Here is a 15252-nt window from a genome sequence, read left to right on the forward strand (position 1 = left end):
GGTTCATGATCTTCTGCAGCTTCTTCCAGTCTTGGACAGGACAACTTCCATACCAGGTTGTGATGCACCCTAGAAGAATGCTTTCTACGGTTCACCTATGAAAATTAGTGAGGGTTTTAGGGGACAGGCCAAGTTTCTTCAGCTTCCTCTGATAGTAAAGGCGCTGGTGGACCTTCTTGGCAGTGGACTCTGCTTGGTTAGACCAAGTCAGGTCATTTGTGATATTCACACTGAGGAACTTAAAGCTTTTGACCTGTTCCACCTGCGCACCACCGATGTAGATGGGGTTGTGCGGTCCGCTACTCCTTCTGAAGTCAACAAGCAATTCCTTCATCTTGCTGACGTTGAGGGATAAGTTATTGTCTTCACACCATGCCACCAGGTTCTTAATTTCCTCTCTGTACTCAGATTCATCATTACCCAAGATGCGGCCTATAATTGTGGTGTCATCAGAAAACTTGTATATTGAGGTCAATGGAAACTTGGCTACACAATCATGGGTGTACAGTGAGTACAGCAGGGGGATGAGTACACAGCCTTGTGGGGCACCAGTGCTCAGAGTGATTGTGGAGGAGAGCTTGTCCCCTATCTTTACAGCCTGGTCCCATCTGTGAGGAAGTTGAAGATCCAGCTGCAGATCTGAGTGCTAAGACCCAGGAATCAGTTTATTTGGAATGATGGTATTAAAGGCAGAGTTGTAGTCCATGAAAAGGAGCCTTACATATGCGTCTTTATTCTCCAGGTGTTCTAAGGAGGAATGTAGTGCCAGAGAGATGGCATCTGCCATTGACCTGTTGCTCTGGTATGCGAATTGCAAAGCATCGAGGTTGACCAGTAGGTTATGGTTGATGTGTGCCATAACCAATCGCTCAAAGCACTTCATAGCAGTTGATGTCAGAGCCACAGGTCGGTAGTCATTCAGGCATGCCACCTTGCTTTTCTTTGGCACCAGGATTATTGTTGCCTTCTTAAAACATGAGAGATTTAGACTGAAGCAGGGAGAAGTTGAAGATGTCAGCAAACACTCCAGCTAGCTCGCTTGCACAGGCCCGGTGAACCCGTCCCGGGACGCCATCTGGGCCCGTCGCCTTCCTTGGATTTATCTTCAGGAAGGCTCTTCTAACGTCTTCCTTGGTGACGATGAATCTTGATGCCACCAGGTCCAGTTCATCTGGAGGGGGCAGGATGCTCCTCTTCTGTTTGAATCTTGCGTAAAATACTTTAAGTTCATCAGGAAGAGAAACGCTACAGTTATTGATATTCCCAGCCTTTTCTTTGAGCCCAGTGATCTCATTTAGACCCTGCCATAGTCTACTGGCATCCCTCTGGTTAGCCTGGGCCTCCAACTTGGCTCGATATTGCCTCTTGGTGCCCTTAATGGCTTTCCAGAGTTCACACATGGATTCCATGTAGCGACTGGTATCTCCAAACCTAAAAGGCGCAGCTCTAGCCTTTAAAAGGGACTGGACCTCAATTCATCCAAGGCTTCTGGTTAGGGAATACCTGGATCATCTTGCGAGACACACAGTCCTCTGTGCATTTCCAGATAAAGTCCATGACAGATGAGCTAAATCATCTAGTGGATAAAACTTAGAAACAACAAAGGGATGCAGTAAGCCTGTTATATATATCCCCACAATAATCAGCAGGAACTTGAGAAGATATGTAGAGAAATTACTTGTAAGAATGATAGGTTTGCATTAGTAGGAGATTTTAGTTTCCCTTGTGTTGGCCAGGCCATCAAGAGTATTAAGGGTCTAAATGGGCTGAATCTTGTGAACTCTGCCCAGGAAAATTTCCAGAATCAGTATATAGAAGGCAACCCCAAGGCAGAGTAAGTAATCAAGGAGCACTGAAGGAAGTGTAATTAAAGGGAAAAGAAAAACTTGGGAGATAATAGAGGCCCTCAAAGACCAAAGTGGAGATTTTTATTTGCACTACTTTTTAAACTTAACTATTTAACAGAAGTATATCTACTTATAGTAATTCAGCTTTTTTCTCTATATTTATTTATCATGTATTTCATTGTACACCTGCCAAAAAGTTATTTTTGGGATATTAAAATCCCAAGCAGAGTTACAAAAGCAGAGTAAAATACTACCCAGAATCAAGCAATCCTAACTCCATGTTATCCAAGAGTGCAAAAGTAGGCCCTTTGGCCCATACTGAACAAGAGTCCCATCTCAGCTATAACCATATAACAATTACAGCATGGAAACAGGCCATCTCGGCCCTTCTAGTCCGTGCCGAATGCTTACTCTCACCTAGTCCCACTGACCCGCACTCAGCCCATAACCCTCCATTCCTTTCCTGTCCATATACCTATCCAATTTTACTTTAAATGACAATACCAAACCTACCTCGACCACTTCTACTGGAAGCTCGTTCCACACAGCTACCACTCACTGAGTAAAGAAATTCCCCCTCGTGTTACCCTTAAACTATTGCCCCCTAACTCTCAACTCATGTCTTCTTGTTTGAATCTCCCCTACTTTCAATGGAAAAAGCCTATCCACGTCAACTCTATCTATCCCCCTCATAATTTTAAATACCTCTATCAAGTCCCCCCTCAACCTTCTACGCTCCAAAAAATAAAGACCTAACTTGTTCAACCTTTCCCTGTAACTTAGGTGCTGAAACCCAGGTAACATTCTAGTAAATCTTTTCTGTACTCTATTTTGCTGACATCTTTCCTATAATTCGGTGACCAGAACTGTACACAATACTCCAAATTTGGCCTTACCAATGCCTTGTACAATTTTAACATTACATCCCTACTCCTATACTCAATGCTCTGATTTATAAAGGCCAGCATACCAAAAGCTTTCTTCACCACCCTTTTCACATGAGATTCCACCTTCAGGGAACTATACACCAATATTCCTAGATCACTGTTCTACTGCATTCTTCAATGCCCTACTATTTACGATGTATGTCCTATTTGGATTATTCCTACCAAAATGTAGCACCTCACACTTATCAGCAATAAACTCCATCTGCCATCGTTCAGCCCACTCTTCTAACTGGCCTAAATCTCTCTGCAAACTTTGAAGCCTACTTCATTATCCACAACGCCACCTACCTTAGTATCATCTGCATACTTACTAATCCAATTTACCACCCCATCATCCAGATCATTAATGTATAATGGCAAACAACATTAGACCCAGTACAGATTCCTGAGGCACACCACTAGTCACTGGCCTCCAACCTGACAAACAGTTATCCACCACTACTCTAGCATCTCCCATCCAGCCACTGTTGAATCTATTTTACTACTTCAATATTAATACCTAACGATTGAACCTTTCTAACTAACCTTCCATGCGGAACCTTGTCAAAGGCCTTACTGAAGTCCATATAGACAACATCCACTGCTGTATCCTCGTCAACTTTCCTCGTAACCTCTTCAAAAAATTCAATAAGATTTGTCAAACATGACCTTCCACGCACAAATCCATGCTGACTGTTCCTAATCAGACCCTGTCTATCCAGATAATTATATATACCATCTCTAAGAATACTTTCCATTAATTTACCCAACACTGATGTCAAACTTACAGGCCTATAATTGCTTGATTCTGGGTAGTATTTTACTCTGCTTGTGTAACCTAGGATCAGATGATCTTTTATGCTAAGGTGGTACTGTATCAGTTTATCTTTACTTATTTCAACATTAAGAAATTTGCTTAAATTGGTGTTTGCTGCCAGGAAGTTAATGTATTGGGTTGCCTTAGAATGAAGACATATTCATTCTATATGCCTTTATAGGCATATTTCTATATCCTGACTGATTACTGCCCAGCTGACAAAGGTCACAAAATCTTCATGGCTGAAAAATTTATTAATATGCATTACTCCTAATGTTTACAGTTGCTATATTTATATCCTGGAATAATTGAAATAAGTTTTATGATTTGCATTTTTAGCAATATTCAGTTCAAAACTTTGGATATCAAACAACCATGGAAGACCCTTGCTGCATTAAAATCCAACAAGATGCTGGAATTGGTGCAGGCTCTGTTTCTACACCAGTGAACTCCCAAAAAAAGCATTGAATCTTCAGATAATGTTGATCATTCAGCTGCTTCTGAAGAAAAGGTCAAGATGTGTGAAACTTAAATTCAGAATGTTACCTGTTAAATTGAAACTATCATAAGCTTATACTTAATAGCATGCAATTAATTCCACTTAGCTTCTGCATGTGGCATTGGATTAGTGGATGGTGGGTGGGAGAGTTGGGTGGCACCATGTATATTAATTATCAATAACCATTAACATTTTAAGGATACACAGGCATTCATTTAATATACAAATGTATTTTTCACCACTAATAAAGGTAAAAATCAAATTCCTTTATGTCTGATGAAGAATCTCAGCCATTTATTCACATCCATAGATGCTGCCTGACCTGGTGAGTTCCTCCAGCATTTTGCATGTGTTCCTTGAGATTTCCAGCATCTGCAGAATCTCCTGTTTACTCCTTATGCATGCCTGATTCCCTTTCTTTAACCATAGAAGACCTATTCATGATTTACATGGATACATATCAGCTCCGAATAATCTCTATCAAATCTCTCCTTCATTCTCCTGTGCTCCAGGGAATAAAGTCCTAAGCTATTCAACTTTTCCATATAACTTGGGTCCTCAAGTCCCGGCCAAATCCTTGTAAAATTTTCTCTGTATTATTTCACCCAGTAGTAGATGATGAGTGGGAGAGTTGGGTGGCACCATGTATATCAATTATCAATCACTATTAACATTTTAAGGATACACAGGCATGCATTTAATACACAAATGTTGCTAATGTCAACAGTGGAGGCTCTAGAGAAGACCATCGGTCAGTTTCTCCGGAGGTGGTTGGGGCTCCCCCGGACCTTAAGCAGCATTGCCCTGTATGGGCATTCTACCAAACTGCAGCTCCCCATCAGCGGCCTATCAGAGGAATTCAAAGTCACTCGAGCCAGGGAAGTTATGATGTACCGAGACTCCTCTGATGTTAAAGTCACTTTGGCAGGAATCTGCGTAGGAAGTGGCAGGCACAGGAAGGTGTCGACAGAGCGGAGGCATGGCTGTGGCACAGTGTTTTGGTGGGCAGTGGGGCGGGAGAGACTGGGCTGTTTTCTCATACCACGCTATGACAAAATCCATGGAAAGGAGAAGCGCCAACTGGTTCAGGACGAGATACGAGCAGAAGTGCAGGAGGAACAATACAGCAAGATGGTCGTACAAACAGGGTGCCCGGACTAGATGGGAGCATGCAGAACCTTGCAAGTTCACCTGGACAGAGCTCTGGAGAGTAGAACCATTTTGCATCAAGTTTCTCTTTCAATTAGTCTATGACGTTCTCCCAAGCCTGGCCAACCTGCACAGCTGGGGCATTGCAAACACTCCACCATACCAACTGTACCAGAAGAGGGGCACTTTGGAGCATATCCTCAATGCTCCCCGGAGTCATTGGGGGAAGGGTGATACTGCTGGCGCCATGACCAAGTCACAAGGTCAATGGCGGACGCAATCAGCACAGCAATTCCAAACAGTCCATCACCTTTATTAGAGCCGGGGAGAAGGCTCAAAATCGGCCTAGCTCCTCATGAGGGCTTCTTGCCACTGCACGAGACTGGCAGATCCAAGTTGACCTATGGAGGCAGCTCAAGTTCCCAGAGATCATCGCAGCTACTCCGCTCTGCCCAGACATGGTGTTAATATTGGAGTCTCCAAAGCAAGTGGTGTTGATGGAACTTACTGTCCCCTGGGAAGACCAGATTGAAGAGGTCAACAAGAACAAGAGGGTTAAATACACAGAATTTGTTGCAGAATGCTGGAGTAATGGCTGGAGAGCTCGCTGTGAGCCAGTCAAAATTGGGTGCTGGGGCTTTGCTTGCTATTCATTACAGCGGACTCAAACTCCTTGGAGTTAAAGGACTGCAGTGCAGAAGAGCCACCAAGAACATTCTGGAGGCTGCTGAAAAGGCCTCACGGTGGCTGTGGATCCGGAGGGGGGAATCCGTGGATTAGTTCACCACTTGGACACAAGTCAGGGGCTGATCACCCAGGGGCAAGGATGTCTGATATTTAAAGACACAAAACATCCTATGACCCCCTGGTTCATCACTGAAGACGTGTCCAAGTAGCACCAGAAGGTGTATTCTACAAGTAACACTCTTATTGATATATTTCCTGTAGTTAGGTGACGAGAACTGCACAAAATACTCCAAATCTGACCTCACCAACATCTTATACAATTTCAACATTACATCCCAACTCCTGTACTCAATATGTTGTATTTATGAGGCCAATATGCCAAAGGTACAGTAAATGTATTATCAAAGTAGATATGTCACCATATATTGCCCTGATATCCATCTTACCCCACTTCTACAGACTCTGTGTCCATCTCCTAAGTAAATCCAGATGACAAAAAACAATTCAAGATCTCCCCCATCTCTTTTGGCTCCGTGCATTGTTAACCGCTCTGATCATCAAGTGGACCGATTTTGTCTCTTGATCTTAATATATCTATAGAATCCCATGGGATTCTTCTTCACAACCTCTTGCCTTCTTTTAGTCTTCCCTCTTGTTCTCTTGCACTTTTATACTCAAGAGCCTCATTTACTCCTTGCTGTGTATACCTGCTATGCACTTCCTTCTTCTCAGCTAGGGCCTCAATATATATAATGAAAACCAGTATTTCCTAAACCTGTTAGCATTGCCTATTATTCTCACAGGAACAGATAAACTCTGTTCTCTCAATATTTCAATATATCACCTTTAAAGGCCTCACACTTACTGAGCATCCTTTTGTCAGGTAACGTCCAATCCCAGTCCTTTCTGGGCTGCCAGATCCTTTCTGATGCCATCTAATTTATTATCTCAATCCAAGGATCAGACCTATCCTTCTCTTTAATTATCCTGCAATTAATAGAATTATACCCACTAGATCCAAACTGTTCCCCTACATAAACTTCTGTCATTGGTCCTGACTCATTCCCTAAGAGGTCCAGTATTACACTCTCAATTTGAGGCCTCTGTAGATTGATTAAGGAAACTGCTGAACGCATTTGACAAACCCTATCCCATCTATTCTATTCCCTTGGGTGTTCCATTGAATATGTGGAATATAGTCAACAATACCATAACCTTATTTTTCTTGCAACTGTCTGTGATGTCTACAAATTTTCCCTTCAGAATTTTCTGACAGCTCCGCTCACTTTTCAAATATTTCAATAAACTATTTTTCATTGTTTAAGTTATTTAGAGCTCTTTACAACTGGAGTCACTCAGGTGAGTGAGAGATATTGGAATAGTCCATTAGACCATAAGACATAGGAGCAGAATTAAGCCATTTGGCCCATCAAGTCTGCTCCACCATTCATTCATGGCTGATCCTTTATTTCCTTTCCTTAGTCCCACTCCTCGACCTTCTCCCCATAACCTCTGAGGCCGTGTCCAATCAAGAATCTATCAAGCTCTGCCTTAAATACACCCAACAACCTGGCCTCCAAAGCTGCATGTGGCAACAAATTCCACAAATTCACCACCCTTTGGCTGAAGAAATTTCTCCGCATCTCTGTTTTAAATGGATGCCACTCTCCCTGAGACTGCACCCTCTTGACCTAGACTCCCCCACCATGGGAAACATCCTTTCCACATCTACTCTGTAGGCCTTTTCAACCTTCAAAAGATTTCAATGAGATAACCCCCCATCCTTCAAAATTCCAGCAAGCACCATCACAAAGCTATCAAACATTTCTTATATGATAACCCTTTCATTCCCAGAATCATCCTTGTGAACCCCCTCTGAATCCACTCCAATGCCAGCACATATTTTTGTAGAGGAGGAGCCTAAGACCTCACCAGTGCCTTATAAAGCCTCAACATCACATCCCTGCTCTTGTATTCTAGGCCTCTTGAAATGATTGCTTTTGCCTTCTTCACCACTGCAAGTTAAACTTTAGGGTGTCCTGCACAAGGACTCCCAAGTTCCTTTGTATCTCAGGCTTTTGGATTTTCTCCCCATTTAGAAAATAGTCTGCACATTGATTTCTTTTTTGCCACAATATGTTTATTTGCATTTTAATACCACAAAAGACAGCTTTTACCTTCCTATATTTTCTTATATTATTGTTATGCCTGCAGCCCCCTCCTTTGTGAGAATTGCAAGATCACTATTGGGTTGGGTCAGGGGACCCCGGAAATGAGAGAGAGACGTGCAGAGTGCCTCGTTCCCCGGCGATTCAAAGCCACGGGACATGGCCATTGTCTCTTGGAGACACATTTGTGGATTGAGATGCTATGCTACGTGAATGCCCTCAGGCCAAAGTGGGCTGGGTGAGAAAGAGATTGCATCACCCCAACCTGATTGACATCTACAACCCTGCAAGTCAGGATAAAAGAGGGGCTGTAGGACCAGCCCCTCAGATGCACCAGAAGAAACGCTAGTGATCCCGTAATAGCGGGAAGCCATTTGAAGGAGGCCACATGCGTTCAGTTCCATTGCTTGGGACTGGTGGCTGGAACCACGGAAAATGGCTTTTAGCTAGCAACGGGGAAATCAACTCCCCCGACTCAAAGGACTGGCATCATAAAAGACCTGGGCAAGTTTAAAACTGTCTCTCTTAAACCCAAAGAGCTGCAGCTTGAATGACAGTGACTTTTATTTTTCCATCGGACAATACATTATCCCCTAGACAATGATAGAGCTATTTCTTATTGATTAATTATTATACCCGCACTTTTAGAGTTAGTATTGACGAAGTATATTATCTGTATGTTTGCATTAATATTATGTTGTGTCTTTTTATCAATAAATACTGTTAAAAAAATTAGTACCATCAGACTTCAACGGACCTCTCTATCTTTGCTGGTAAGTGACCCAGTTACGGGGTACATAACATTATTCAGAAAATACACTAGTTGCTATATTAACACAACAAACAAGACAACACACACAAAAATACACAAAAAATGCTTCTCCTACTTCAACAAGTGGTAATCTATATATAAAAAATGTGTAAAATTTAACAGGTATTTATAATACAATTCAAAAATCAATAATATAAATTTTCTACAAATTTTGGAAGCTGCATTGTCTACAGTATTGTAGACAAAGAGTATTGTCTAATACTCTTCTAATCTTCTGTTAAGTCCAAATCCTTGACGTAGTTAATGAAGGTCTCCATATATTCTCAAATATCTGCTGTTTAGTCCTTAATATATAGGTTATCCTTTCCGATGGGAGACTTGATAACATCTGCCTTATCCATTGAGTAGTGCTTGGTCTACGAGTACTTTTCCATAATTGTGCAATACATTTTTTAGCATGAAGTAAGCTGATATCTATAAATGCATATTCATTTTTACTGTAATTATGTTTCTCTAGGTACAAACCCAACAGGAAGAGTTTAGGATCCAGTGAAACTTGTTTTGAAATAATTTTCTCTATTATAGCTCATACCTCTTCCCAGAATGCTCCAGTCTCTCTACATTGCCACATACAATGAAACAATGTACCTCTAGCTTCTGTACATTTTGTGCACATCTGTTTTTGTTGTATCGGTTTAATTCCACTGGTGTGACATATGTCCACATTAACCATTTGTACTGTATCAATTTAAGGTGAGTGTTTATTAACTTAGTATGAGCACTGGTACAAGCTGTTTTCCACTCTTCATCCAAAATTTTAAGCTGCAAATTTTCCTCCCAAGTTTTCAATTTGTATTGTGAATTTTCAGACGAGCAAGATACCAGCAAATTATAAAATTCCGAAATGATACCCTTTCTCAAACTGTCCTTTATCATAATTTTTTCCTAGTGTGAATGTTGGGGTCTGGTAAGTGTTGTTTTGGTTTACCTTAACAAAACTTCTTAAGCTGGAGGTATTTGTAGAAATGTTTACTATTGAGGTTAAAGGTACACCTCAGCTCTTCAAAAGACATCATAATGTCTGAGTCTGCTAAATAAAGGTTTTGAATCATTTGAAGTCCCTTGAATTTCCATTCTTTAAATGTCGCATCTGCTCTTCCTGGTACAAAGAACTGATTGCCCTATATTGGACTATATTGTGATAATACATATGGTTCCTTTAAATTTTTTTTACATCATACCATACCTTTGTCATGTGCTTTACAATTGGATTTTTAGTTTGCTTCTGTAATTTTTTTAATTGTATCTGAGTATATGTATAAAAGGGGTAATTTTAGACCATGAGATTCCATTTCTATCCAATGAGGAGAATCATTTGTTGAAAAATAGAACATAATAGTTCTCAGCTGTACAGCCCAATAATACCACATGACGTTTGGGCATTTTAGACCCCCTCGATCAAATGGCAAATACAATAAAGATAAACGGTCTTGCTCTCCTATTGTTCCATATAAATCTCAGAAATATCTTTTTGATTTTTGAGAACAGGTCTAAGGATGGTGGCAAAGGAATATTTTTAGAATAGATAAAGTGGCTTTGGTAGTATATTCATTTTTAGAATGTTGATTCTCCCAATTGTAGATATTGGTAGAGCCACCCATCTTCCAATTGACTTATTAATATCTATCATCAAGGGGTCATAATTAGCATTAACAATATGTTCTAACCTAGGCAGAATCTCTACTCCCAAATACTATAACTGTTGTACAACATTAAATTGGATTACCTCCAAAATTGGATCCCTTCTTTCATTAGTGTTGCGCAGTAATATAGAGGATTTAGTATGTTACGTACCCGTGACACGTGACAGTGTTACCCTTCTCACGTGACTGGGTTTGAAGCTATACTGGACTTGAGGTAATGGTCTTGTGATGGTGGAGTGACGTCATTTTCCTGCCAGTAGAGATCATGTGACAGGTTTTTTTTGCAGGGTATAAAAGGAAGACCCCACCCTGTGAGGTGGGGCAGTTCGTGGTTGGATTTGCCATGTTGACTTCATGCCACTGCGTGATTTAATGTTATGACACAGTTTAGTTGAAAGATGAAGTTTTATCTAATGCCTAAAGTTTAAAAGGTCATTGCCAGCAGTTTCTTTACAATACTGCTAGTGCAGAGTGAAGATTGGAGTTCGGGAGTTAAAGATCGAGGAGAATTGATTTTCGATGGTGAAACGGGTTCAACCTTGTGTGATCCTCATTCAGAAGGATTTCGTTGACTGCTCTCGTGTTAATCTCTGCGGGATAGCAGAAGATTGAGGACAGTGTGATAAAGGAAAGGTCAGTGCCTTTAAGCCATTACGTTTCATAAAATTCTTCGTGGGAAGAGTTCAACGCCGGGGATTGAAGGAAAACGACGTGGAAGAGAATTTAAATCGCCTTAAAAAGTCTCTCCTTTTAAATGGACTGTGAGCATTTTGAACTTTTGGCAGACCACTTTTAAAGAACTGTTTTTGCAACATCATTTTAAGAACTGTTAAGCTGCTGCACAGCAGCTGTTTTCCGGTTACGTTAGTGTTTGTTTACTTTTGGGGGGTTTGTTTTCAGTGTTTAATAAACGTGTTATTTGTTATAAAAACCCTTGCCTAACTCACATATATTTATTGTTGCCTGAATACGTAACATAAATATGGGGGCTGCATCCGGATTGGATTGTTTGAGTTTAAATGCTTGTTAACTTTTGAGTCGGTGTTTTGGAAACGGGGGATACTCGATTCATTTGTTTGATTGGCTTGTGAGTGGTAATCGGCAACGATGAATATTGATGAGTTTCTGGATTCGCCAGGCGCGGAGTTATTAGCGAAGGCGAAAAAGACTGAGTGAGATAGCTAGTAGATTGCAACTTAAAGGTATTTTGCAGACTACATCAAAGGCTGTTATACAGAGAAAAATTGCGTCTCACTATGTGGATTCGGGTGTTTTTGATGATTCGGTTTTAGAGTCGTTTCCAATAAGTAATCTGGAGATGCAGTTGCAAATCGAACAAATGATGTTAGAGCGTTGTAAATTAGAGGCTGCACAAAAACAGAGGGAGTTTGAATATGCAATGGAGGAATTAAGGTCTGGGAAACAGTCTTCTGGTTCTAAAAAACCGTTCGTTGCTAGTCAAGAAATTAAATTGGTCCCTCCATTTAGTGAAACAGAAGTGGAAAGATATTTTCAACATTTTGAAACTATTGCTTGGATGTCAGAGTGGCCGAGAGATAAATGGTCAGTGTTGTTACAGAGTGTAATTAAAGGTAAAGCACAACAAGTTTACACAGCTTTAACTGCTGTGCAAGCACTTGATTATGATATTGTGAAAATGCATATTCTCAAAGCGTACGAATTAGTCCCAGAAGCTTATAGGGAAAGATTCAGAAGTTTGAAAAAGACTTACGTGGAATTTGCCTATGATAAAGCTATGTGTTTTGAGAGATGGGTTTCTTCTAAAAATGTAAATGGGGTCTATGATACATTGAGAGAGCTGATTTTAATGGAGGAATTTAAAAGAAGCATTCCTGTTGAAGTAAGGACCTACTTAAATGAGAGGGATACTGATAAATTGCAGGACTGTGCTAGATTAGCTGATGAGTATGTTTTAATCCATAAGAATAAATTTCCTCAGGGCAGAATTTTTAAGAGGAAAAATAACATGGAGACTCAAGGTAAATCAGAAATTAAATCAGAGGTTAATGAGAAAGGTAAGGAGGAAGGAAAACCTGTGAAGGAAAGACAGTTTGGTCTTATTTGTAACTATTGTAAGAAGCCTGGCCATGTAATAGCTAACTGTTTCAAATTGAAAAAGAAAGAGAAGGAAGCAGTTCCAGATGCTTGTGTGCAACATACTGAAGCACCTGTAAAGTTACAGGGTTTGGTAAACAGAAATGAGGCTTTGTTAGAGTCTGACCAAGTTAAAAAGGGATATGATCATTTTATAACTGAAGGGTTTGTATCCTTGAAAGAAGGATCTTCTCTAGTGCCAATAAAAATCCTTAGGGATACTGGAGCTTCTCAATCACTGATGTTAGACAGTGTGTTGAAGTTTAATGAAGAGAGTGATACTGGTGAGGTAAATTACGTAAGAGGTGTTGGGAGTGATATTATGCCTGTACATTTACATAAAGTAAATTTAAAGTCAGGGTTAGTTACAGGATTTGTTAAAGTAGGATTACAGCATAGCTTACCTGTGAAGGGTATTTCTTTATTGTTAGGTAATGACTTGGCAGGTGGACATGTTTTTCCTGAAGTGCATTTGACAATGGAGTCAGAGGAACCAGAGATGAATTCTAACACAGATTTTTCCTGTGTTGTGACTAGAGCTATGGCTAAAAAGATTGATGTGCAGAATGAGGTTGTTACTCATGACTGTTCAACTCAGAATTCAGGTTTTGAGGATGTGTCAGAGACTTTCTTACCTTTGTTGTTTGAACAAGATTCTGGGAGTAAGTCTGACTATGAAGATTTATCTCTGTCTCGGAAGGAGATGATGGCAGAGCAGAATAGAGACCCTGAGATTATAAAATTAAGGGAACAAGCTTTACTAGATAGTGAAATTGAGAAGGTGTCAGTAGGATATTACTTGGAAAAAAGAGTGTTGATGAGGAAGTGGAGGTCGCCTACAATTCCTGCAAGTGAGGAATGGAATATTGTTTACCAGGTAGTTGTTCCTAAAGTTTATCGGAATGAGATTTTGACTTTAGCTCATAGGGTGCCTTTAGGTGGACATCAAGGGGTAAGGAAAACTGTGGACAAGATTTTAATAAATTTTTACTGGCCTGGTCTAAGAAAAGATGTGGCGATGTTTTGTAAAATGTGCCATACTTGTCAAATTGTGGGTAAACCAAATCAGGTTACACCAGTAGCTCCATTACAACCTATTCCAGCATTTGGTGAACCGTTTTCTAAAGTTATTGTAGATTGTGTTGGTCCATTACCAAAGACAAAAACTGGTTATCAGTATTTGTTGACTATCATGTGTACTTCGTCGAGGTTTCCAGAGGCAGTACCACTAAGGAATATAAAAGCTAAAACTGTGACAAAGGCTCTTATAAAATTCTTTACTTATTTTGGATTACCTAAGGAAATACAAACTGATCAAGGCAGTAATTTTATGTCTGGATTGTTTCAACAGATAGTTTATAAATTGGGAGCTAAGCAAATCACTTTGTCTGCATACCATCCAGAATCGCAAGGTGCCATGGAGAGGTTTCATTCTACCCTCAAGAATATGATTAGGACATATTGTGTGGAAAATGAAAGTGACTGGGATGAGGGTATAAACTTACTTTTATTTGCAGTAAGGGAATTGGTACAGGATTCTTTAGGTTTTAGTCCATTTTAACTTGTGTTTGGGCATAGAGTTAGAGGACCTTTCGCTTTATTGAAAGAACAGTGGATTAGAAAGGAAGTACACACTAATTTGTTGGACTATGTTTTGAAATTTAAGGACAGGTTATATAAAGCTTGTAGCTTAGCCAAGGAAAATTTAAAGTTGGCTCAGGAGAAAATGAAAACTTGGTATGATAAAGAAGCTAGGATGAGGATGTTTAAGCCTGGAGATAAGGTGTTGGTTTTTTTTCCCAGTGCAGACAAATCCTTTACAAGCTAGATTTCATGGTCCTTATGAAATTGTGTCTAGAATCAATGATGTGGATTACGTAATAAAAACTCCAGGTCATAGAAGGTCAACACAACTTTGCCATATAAATATGATAAAACCATATTTTGGGAAACAATCTGATACTGTGACTGTTGTGGTTAGGGAGAATGAGTTTGATTTAACTAGGAACATGATAGATGATTCATCTGACTTTCATTCTAAATCCAACATTGTTTCTGTTAGGTTACCAAATTCAACCATTCTGGAAAATATTGATGAGAAATTAGCACATTTACAGCTAGAGCAGAAACAGCAGATGAAGGAATTGATTTTTAAATATAAGGATTTGTTTCCAGATGTTCTGAGAAGGACTACTATAGCTTCACATGATGTAGATGTTGGAGAAGCTAAACCTATCAAACAACATCCATATAGGATGAACATTGAAAAATGTGAACTTGCTGAGAAAGAAATTGAATATATATTAGAGAATGATATTATTAGACATTCTAACTCGAATTGGAGTTCGCCATGTGTTATGGTGCCAAAACCAGATGGTAGTATTAGGTTTTGTACGGACTATAGGAAGGTGAATGCTGTAACGAAAACAGATGCATATCCAATTCCTAGAGTAGATGATTGTGTAGATAAAGTTGGAAAAGCAAAGTTCCTTACAAAGATTGATTTATTGAAAGGGTATTGGTGTGTTCCATTAACGGACAGAGGTAGAGAGATTTCTGCATTTGTAAC

At 40.0% G+C, this 15252-nt stretch overlaps 1 protein-coding gene across 1 annotated transcript in view; it reads left to right on the top strand.

The window, feature by feature from the left end:
• LOC140725947 (nectin-1-like) overlaps positions 1-4238 on the top strand; it is an 86085-nt gene extending 81847 nt beyond the window's left edge. The window contains exon 8 of the mRNA XM_073041869.1: positions 3930-4238. Within this exon, the coding sequence (XP_072897970.1) occupies positions 3930-4058 (129 nt within the window). The 3' untranslated portion in view covers positions 4059-4238. The remainder of the gene's footprint in view (positions 1-3929) is intronic.
• Positions 4239-15252: the final 11014 nt, after the last annotated feature.

This window comes from Hemitrygon akajei, chromosome 4 (genome assembly GCF_048418815.1).
Source record: "Hemitrygon akajei chromosome 4, sHemAka1.3, whole genome shotgun sequence".
NCBI classification, from domain to species: Eukaryota; Metazoa; Chordata; class Chondrichthyes; order Myliobatiformes; family Dasyatidae; genus Hemitrygon; species Hemitrygon akajei.